The sequence below is a fragment of the Raphanus sativus genome, chromosome 4 (genome assembly GCF_000801105.2).
Source record: "Raphanus sativus cultivar WK10039 chromosome 4, ASM80110v3, whole genome shotgun sequence".
Classification (NCBI taxonomy): domain Eukaryota; kingdom Viridiplantae; phylum Streptophyta; class Magnoliopsida; order Brassicales; family Brassicaceae; genus Raphanus; species Raphanus sativus.
Genome location: NC_079514.1, coordinates 18,274,795 through 18,284,172, shown reverse-complemented (window position 1 = coordinate 18,284,172; position 9,378 = coordinate 18,274,795). Strand labels below are relative to the sequence as shown.

The window sequence follows — 9,378 nt, the reverse complement described above, 5'->3', positions numbered from 1 at the left end:
TAGAAGGTGATATCTTGTGTTTTTAATAGATTTTATCATTCATTTATCATGCATTTTGATCATCTAGGATAGCATTTAGACTTGTTTAGTTTGCATTGCATTGCATTTGTTCTTATCAGGTGATGGAGATGCCAAATGGTGACTTTGGAGCAATTGGAGGTGGATTGGAGGCAAGATTGGTGTTTTTCGAGTTCATGGTGTGATGACCAAGTGTCCCAGCGGCTTCATGTGACAGGCAGCGGCATTTTGACCTTGCAGGAAGCCGATGCACATCACCCAGCGGCCTAGCGTCACCCAGCGGCCTGGCGTCCTGACGAGAAGCCGGTGCAGAAGTTCTGCTGAAAATTCTAAGTGTTGTGGAGCGGCTTTTGGTGCAGCGGCTTCACCAGACCGCTGGAGAAAATCGACCCTCCCTGCCCGACTTCGAGATGTTGCAGCGGCTTGGTGAACGTGACGAGAAGCCGGTGTGCATATCCCAGCGGGTTCTGCACTCCTCAACGGCTTTTTGTCAGCGCCAAAAGGCAGTTGCGACCATTTTTCATAGTTAGCATTTGAGAGTTTATCAGACTTGTTTTTACTCTTTTATCCTTATGTTTCTAGCTACTATAAATACTTTGTAGACCTAATCTTTGTAATCATCTCATTTTCTCTCTAGACTTTGCCTCATTTTGTAAAAGCTTGAACCTTTTTGATTATCTAAGGAATTTCTTCATCTTATATCTTGTTTCTCTTAATCATTAACATGATTAGCCTTGAATCCCATATGGATTTGAGGTTTATCATAGAAGATTAGAGAGTAGACACATTTTGGATTCATGGGTTAGGGTGATTAAGGGTGATTAGTGAAGATCTAGGGTGTTTAATGTTAGATCTACTTCTTTCTTTGCTTGTTGAGGGTTTTTAATGCTATTTTAGTCTTGATCATACTAATAGATCCTTAGACATTTCCTGCCCGAAAGGTGTATGATGAAATGTCTGAACCAACTCTTCAATGCTTTTAGTCTACTTTGCCAAGAGATTTGTTGTTAAAGAGGCTAAGATTGCTATTAGACTTGTCCATAATGATTGCTTTATTAATATTCAACCGAAGAGATTTGATGCTTGAATTACTAAAGCAAATGAGCATTCATCTTGAGAAAGAGCTTGTTTAGTGTTGTGTCTAGGCATAAGGAAAGTGTTGATTTGATAGTTTGCCACTCTAGCTTGGATCTTAGTCACCCAAAATCAAGTCCCTAGTCCCATGAGTCCACCTTAGCATTTGATTGAGTTCTTGCACTAGTTTCTAGATTGGATTTGAGATCGCCTTGTTCATATTAGTAGGTTCTAGCTTGTTACCATCATCATCTTCTCGTTTGCTTAGATTAAGAGAGTTTGTGTATTCTTGGTGCTATAGATCACTAGTTCTCTGTGGTTCGACAACCTTTTTATACTATCATTTGACTTGGGAGCCTTGAAAACTTCCAATATCAAATTGGCGCCGTTGCCGGGGAACTAGTAGATTTATCATTAGGATTTCAATCTTTCTTGAGACTAAGCTTTATTTTCTTGCTTTGTTTTGCTTTTGTACATTTACTAACCTTTTCTTCTAGCTTTTGTTATTTGTAGAGATGGCTTCAAGTTACCATGGGGAGCCACAAGAAGAGGAAGACACATTTGAATATCACATTCAAGATGACTTTGATGCAAGTATACTCACACCAGCACAACTTGTGATGTTATATGAGCTTCAGAAGGAGTACCCAGGTTCGGCAAAGACATCCCTAGCACGAAGGATCCGGTTGGAGCTTATTAAGGATCGAGCAGAGCTTGAAGGAAGGGAGGTTACAAAGTATGAGTTTAATGTTGCCTATGACCTTAAAGAGGTAATGGATTGGGCTCCACCACTCCAGCTGGAAGGTATAGAAATTTCCATTTTAGAACTTCAATTTGAGAAAATATGCTCGCCTTGTGGTGAAAACATTGCCCATGATCATGATTCTCTTGTGCTCATCAATGAATGTCTTGATCTGATATGTGAAACTAGGAAGCTAGATGAGTTGAGAATAGAAAAGCTTGCTAGAGATCATATTGAAGTTTGTTTTGACAAGAGCTATCTATGTGCTTCATTTGATCTCGAATCTGAGTTTTTGATTCTTAATGAACCTAGACCTCTTCTTTCTCTTGCTGATACAGGGGATGAACTTGATGTGGATAAGCTCTTGCTTGAGATAGAAAACCCCCTTGTCAAAAATAATCATGAGAATGTGAACATTGTGTTTTATTCAGTTGATGGAGATAGAGTTGACTACTTTGTTAAAACCTCGTTTGAACCAGTAGTTGACTTTATCTTTCCACCAAATGCATTTGATTCTCAAGCCTATTTAAACATCAAAGAGCATCTCATATTTCATGATTCATCTATAGTGAAGCTCTTTGATGAAAAATCTGTCTATTTTCTATGGACAGTAGTGTGCTCCTTTGCGCACTTGGTTTCTTGTTCTTGTAGGAGAAGGACCAAAGGTGCATTGGCTCAGCCTTTTGATACCTATGATTAGCATGCACACAAAGTCAAGCTAGAGACTTAAAACAAGCTCACTTGGGAGGAAGTCCCATGTTTATCCATTGTATATATATTTTTTTTATCTTTCTTTCTTTTAAGTTGTTTAATAAGTATGGTTGAGATTTTCAGGTTGGGTGTATCTCTAGATAAGAGAAGTCTTCATTTCCACTTCAGCCTATGTTTACCGGTGCAACAAACAAGAGGCCAAGGGTCCTCTACCACCCAATTCAGACAATAAACTCCAAGTATGTGCCACTCTACCCTTGTAAATAATTAGTTATCATGTTTATTTCCTTCCCTTAGATCTCTTCTTTGAGCTTACTCTCACACAAGGGACTGTGTGAAGTAAGTTTGGGGGAGAGTCTACTATCTCACATTGTTTTTTGTTTTGTTTTCTTGTCATGAGTCTCATGCATTGCATTGCATACTTATTTGCATAAAAAAAAAAAAAAATTCTAGAAGCATTTATATTGCATTCATGCATTGGGAGAAACCTTGTAAAGAGCACATGTCTAGAACTCAATTTGACACCTTAGTTAAACATATCAAATAGCTTGAGCATCTCTTAAAAGAGCTTGTAAGTTTCGAGCCTTGAACTCTCTTCTTGAAACATGTTGCTTGCTTGATATTGGCATTGCTCTTGAAAGCCAACTCCAATTTGAACTTGAACTTAATGAACTTAATCTCTCTTGCATATGGGCACTTGCATACTTGATCATGGATCTCATACGCATTTGGGTTATCTTATTCCATTCATTATCCTTTGTTAACCCAAATGGAACTCTCATACCCCTAAACCCTTAGCCATTCTTTGAGACCAACATTGATTTGCTTGAGTGAGGCCTTCTTTTTGATAGCTTGTCATGTGCAAAATCTTGAGAGTATTGGGAGCGACATAGATTTGTTCTCATCTCTTGCTAGCATAGGATCCTCATTTGAGTTAGCATCTAGGATGGTTAGTGGGTTTGTTTATTCTAAAGTTTGTTATCTTGGGTTTGGGAGAAAAGAAAGATGAGAAAGATGATCAAAAAGTTGAGAAAAGAAGCCACTAAGGATCAAAAATAAGAAATCTCTAGATTTAGTCTATTTGAACCTTCCCCCAATATAAAAAAAAAAAAAAATAAATACAAAATGATGAATCAATAAGATGGTGGGAAGGTAGATAGAGCTAAGAGTTGTGGAAAGTTAATAAAAGATCCTTAGATGGTTTTGTTAAAGAGTTCATGAGGTGAGTGTGATAAAGTGGGTTACTTTGGGTATTGGGATGAATGTGAATAGGGGTGAAGCTTGTTATATCACTTAGGAAAGGGTAGAATGATGAGAATGGATCTATGTATGCATAAATTGCTCCTGGTCTTAGATAAATTTTGCATAATGATCAAGCTCCTTGTTCTTGAGTGATTGCCACTTTGAAATGATTTATTTGAGCCATTGTTTTCATTCACATTTGACCACTTTGTTCACCAAGCCAAATGATTAGGATCATGTGCCCATTTGCAAGTATTCACCTTATGTGTTTGTATAAATGAATGTGAGAGTTGGTCTAAAGAGCTTGTTGATGGATAAGCATTGCAACTTGTGTAGAAGTATAGGAGTATGGATAGGTCTTGAGAAGCTAGAGTGTAATAAAAATTCTTGCTCATGCTATTTGCTATATTTTCCTTAGGATGTCAAGTTGAAGGCTAGAAAGTGTTTCTTTTGGTTATAAGCTCTCATTTTCAAACCTCTTCTCCAAATAAGTTCTTGAAAGTTTACTTGTGGACAAGTAAAGGACAAGTTTGGGGGAGTTGATATCTTGTGTTTTTAATAGATTTTATCATTCATTTATCATGCATTTTGATCATCTAGGATAGCATTTAGACTTGTTTAGTTTGCATTGCATTGCATTTGTTCTTATCAGGTGATGGAGATGCCAAATGGTGACTTTGGAGCAATTGGAGGTGGATTGGAGGCAAGATTGGTGTTTTTCGAGTTCATGGTGTGATGACCAAGTGTCCCAGCGGCTTCATGTGACAGGCAGCGGCATTTTGACCTTGCAGGAAGCCGATGCACATCACCCAGCGGCCTAGCGTCACCCAGCGGCCTGGCGTCCTGACGAGAAGCCGGTGCAGAAGTTCTGCTGAAAATTCTAAGTGTTGGAGCGGCTTTTGGTGCAGCGGCTTCACCAGACCGCTGGAGAAAATCGACCCTCCCTGCCCGACTTCGAGATGTTGCAGCGGCTTGGTGAACGTGACGAGAAGCCGGTGTGCATATCCCAGCGGGTTTCTGCACTCCTCAACGGCTTTTTGTCAGCGCCAAAAGGCAGTTGCGACCATTTTCATAGTTAGCATTTGAGAGTTTATCAGACTTGTTTTTACTCTTTTATCCTTATGTTTCTAGCTACTATAAATACTTTGTAGACCTAATCTTTGTAATCATCTCATTTTCTCTCTAGACTTTGCCTCATTTTGTAAAAGCTTGAACCTTTTGATTATCTAAGGAATTTCTTCATCTTATATCTTGTTTCTCTTAATCATTAACATGATTAGCCTTGAATCCCATATGGATTTGAGGTTTATCATAGAGATTAGAGAGTAGACACATTTTGGATTCATGGGTTAGGGTGATTAAGGGTGATTAGTGAAGATCTAGGGTGTTTAATGTTAGATCTACTTCTTTCTTTGCTTGTTGAGGGTTTTTAATGCTATTTTAGTCTTGATCATACTAAAATAGATCCTTAGACATTTCCTGCCCGAAAGGTGTATGATGAAATGTCTGAACCAACTCTTCAATGCTTTTAGTCTACTTTGCCAAAGAGATTTGTTGTTAAAGAGGCTAAGATTGCTATTAGACTTGTCCATAATGATTGCTTTATTAATATTCAACCGAAGAGATTTGATGCTTGAATTACTAAAGCAAATGAGCATTCATCTTGAGAAAGAGCTTGTTTAGTGTTGTGTCTAGGCATAAGGAAAGTGTTGATTTGATAGTTTGCCACTCTAGCTTGGATCTTAGTCACCCAAAATCAAGTCCCTAGTCCCATGAGTCCACCTTAGCATTTGATTGAGTTCTTGCACTAGTTTCTAGATTGGATTTGAGATCGCCTTGTTCATATTAGTAGGTTCTAGCTTGTTACCATCATCCATCTTCTCGTTTGCTTAGATTAAGAGAGTTTGTGTATTCTTGGTGCTATAGATCACTAGTTCTCTGTGGTTCGACAACCTTTTATACTATCATTTGACTTGGGAGCCTTGAAAACTTCCAATATCAGAAGGCACTTTCTACCTTTAGTAGAACGTATTTTCAAATTTTTATTTATGAACTTTTTGAAAAAAAATAAAAATACCAGCATGTGTATATAGGTGTTTTATCAATTGTTTATATTTTTAATATTTTTTTGTTTCACAAAAGTATTTATTTCATTAATTTTCAGAAATACAAAGGATAAAAAGGAGAAAATTTAGACAAAAAATGATTTATACCAAGGAGAAGGGTGTCATTGACACTTCTTTTTAATAATATTTTAAAATTTTGGTACTTCTAAAGCGCTAAGTTAACAGAGAAATTCTATAATAATACCCCAACTAAATTTTGTTTACCTTTTTAATATCCAAATTATTTTTTTCTAACCAATTTAATACTATCTAACTGTTTCACTCATTTTAATACATTTACTTTTAAAATGTACTCATTTTAATACCCAGACTATATTTATCTTAAAATATCTAAAATTCAAAAAACAGTCTTTAAATTATAATTTTATTTTAGGTTTTAGAAATAAAAGTAATTAAATTTTGTAAAATCTTTAAAAATTATAATATTAATTTTAGTTTTAATTTCAAATTTAGTTTGTTTTCTTAAGTTTAAAAGTAGTTTATTTATTTTATTTTAAATTAAGGTTTCTAAATTTTAGAATTTTATTCAAAATTTAGTTAATTTTATTCTTAAAATCATTATAAATTTAAATTTTAAGATTCTTTTTTGAATTTTAGAGATTTTTAAATGTAGTTTGAAACTTAAAAATATTTTAGATTAAAGTAAATATAGTTGGTGTATTTTATACAGATTTTAGAAAATCTCTCTGTGATCTATGTGCGTTAGAACTCTATAAAAATCTTTGACTTGTATGTCTTTCAGGATCTTGAGTTCCTTTCTACAGAGATTGAGGTAGTAAAACCTAAAGTGAGAGAGCGATTTTTCATGTTGTCTTCCAAAGAGGAAGATGCAGTGAAGAAGAATATACTCTTAATTCATCTTCTGGGCAGTCTTGGTCTCGCTTATCATTTTGAGAGGGAGATCGAAGAGACCCTCAAACACGCTTTTGAGAAGATGGAAGATTTGATTAATGGTGAAAATGATTTGTACACGATCTCCATAATGTTCCGGGCTTTTAGAACATATGGTCACAACATGCCTTCCGGTATGATAATTTAGCATTTTGATTAATATAGATATGTTCGTTAAACTAAAAGTTAAATTATTCTTTTCATGCAGATGTTTTCAATAGATTCAAGGGAAATGATGGTAAGTTCAAAGAGTGTCTAATAGATGATGTCAAGGGTTTGCTAAGCTTATACGAAGCAGTTCACTTCAGGACAACGACAGATCATATATTGGATGAAGCATTAAGCTTCTCACTAGATCACTTAGAACCACTAGCTTCTGGTCACAGAGAAAGCCCACCACATGTTTTAAAGCATGTACAAAATGCTCTTCACATACCTCAGCACCGGAAAACCCAAGTTATTGTTGCAACAGAGTATATTTCATTCTATGAACAAGAAGAGCACCACGATGAAACATTACTCAAGCTAGCAAAGCTCAATTTCAAGTTCTTGCGGCTTCATTATATCCATGAGTTAAAAACAGTCATAATGTGTGTCAATAAGTTATTTGTCTTTTAAGAGCATGCTAGGACTATTGTACCTTGCACATACTTGACATGTTTATATTTATGTAGGTGGTGGAAAGGACTAGACCATGTAAAGAACCTCCCACTCGGCATCAGAGAAAGATCACTGGAGAGCTGGTTCTCGGCATTGATGATGTACTTCGAGCCAAAATTCTCACTAGCAAGAATTATGTCGGCGAAGTTTACCTTAGCTGCCACCTTTCTAGACGATGTTTGTGATAATGGTTCAGTTCCAGAAGTTGAAAGCCTGGTTGATTGTCTTGAAAGGTACCTCAGTTATATATACCTTGGGAAGCTTTATGTTATTTCATGACAGGAAACCAATTCTCCATTTTTATGTGAACAGATGGGATCCTGATTACATGGAAAATTGTCAGAGTCTCATGAAGACGACCTTCAAACTTGTGATGTATGTTTTTAAAGAGTTTGAAGAAATATTGAAGTTACAAGGACGATCCTTTGCATTGGAGAATATGATAGAAGAGGTCAAAAACTATAATTATTCAAAATGACCAAATCAACCTTTGATTGACTGGTAGTGAAGTTTAAATTTCTTTGTAATCAAGCAGTTCAAAATATTCGCAAGATCAGACCTTGAGCTTCTCAAATGGGCACGAACCGGTCATGTTCCTAACTTTGATGAGTACATAGAAACTGGTGGGGCTGCAGGCGGTGTGTATTCAGGCATAGCATGTTATATTATGGGACTTGGAGAGGCCGGTAAGAAGATCGATTTTGAATGGCTAATGTCTCGACCAAATGTTGTCCGACATATAGCCAGGAAAGCACGTCTCATGGATGACATTATGGACTTCGAGGTACAAATACAAAGGTTTAGGTTAGTCAACATTTTGTTTTGTTATTTAACTGGCTGGTGGTATGATCAGGAGGATATGAATAGTGGATACATTGCAAACGCACTCCATTATTACATAAAGCAACATGGAGTCACCAAAGAAGAAGCCATTAGAGAAATCCAGAAGATGATTGGGGATGTCAACAAAATTATAAACGAAGAATGCTTAAAGCCAACAAACGTTTCACGCTCAGTTATGCTAGTCCTTAATTTCGGACGCATGCTGGATGTTATGTGTACATCTGATGATGTCTACAATCACCGCGGAGGAAAACTGAAGGAATACATGATTGCATTGCTTGTTGATCCAATTCATCTTTAAGTAAACTCGAGAGTTTTACACGAATATAAGGTCACAATATGTGGTCCTGTCAAGAAAGTTATTGGACATGTAAAGAAAGCTTTGCCACTCACTGAATCGCTGCCATGCTTTTTCCTAATTGGTGTAATATAAGGAAAAATTATAAACATTTAATTTTCAAAACGTGGGTCCGAAGTGGGTTTTATCCGTCAAGACGTGGGTTCGAAGTCTCTAGGACTCAAATTTTTAATTTTATGATATTCACGAAATGATGCTGTTTTAACGAAAATGTCATTTCAGCTCTCTAGTCACCCGAATAAACGGTTGAATAACCATCGTTATAGTCAATTTATATATATGCACGTTTGTAAGAGTTTGTGTAGATATTTTAAAATTTTATTGAGTTCATGATGGAATTGGCTACTAAAGTTGATGATAGAATATGCACGATCCTAAAAGTTGGGTTTGAAATAGGTCATTTTTCCATTGGCCTCTACGCCTCCATGCGGCATCATAATTAAGAAACTACCACCATTTTAATTTATATTCTATTTTTTCCTCAATTCCTATCTTCCATGCATGTCTCTAGCTTTGTCAGACTGTCTAAAATCTCACTTTATTTTATCGTTCCTTGCAGCGTAGCTCGTTGTTTGATATATTCTATATAACCAATAATATAGCTGTGTTAAAAGATAATGATTCTCCATCTCTCTACACGTATTGAACACTTTTATTTATTATATTCATCATTATCAATACGTGTCTTCATCTCCCTTACATAGAAATGACTA

General features: G+C 36.1%; 1 protein-coding gene across 1 annotated transcript in view; it reads left to right on the top strand.

Annotated features, from left to right (window-relative positions):
- The window catches only part of LOC108850468 (alpha-barbatene synthase-like), a 27,317-nt gene extending 18,517 nt beyond the window's left edge, over window positions 1–8,800 (top strand). The window contains exons 2-7 of the mRNA XM_057009829.1: window positions 6,656–6,938; window positions 7,013–7,394; window positions 7,479–7,697; window positions 7,777–7,915; window positions 8,000–8,248; window positions 8,318–8,800. Of these exons, the coding sequence (XP_056865809.1) occupies window positions 6,656–6,938; window positions 7,013–7,394; window positions 7,479–7,697; window positions 7,777–7,915; window positions 8,000–8,248; window positions 8,318–8,608 (1,563 nt within the window). The 3' untranslated portion in view covers window positions 8,609–8,800. The remainder of the gene's footprint in view (window positions 1–6,655; window positions 6,939–7,012; window positions 7,395–7,478; window positions 7,698–7,776; window positions 7,916–7,999; window positions 8,249–8,317) is intronic.
- Window positions 8,801–9,378: the final 578 nt, after the last annotated feature.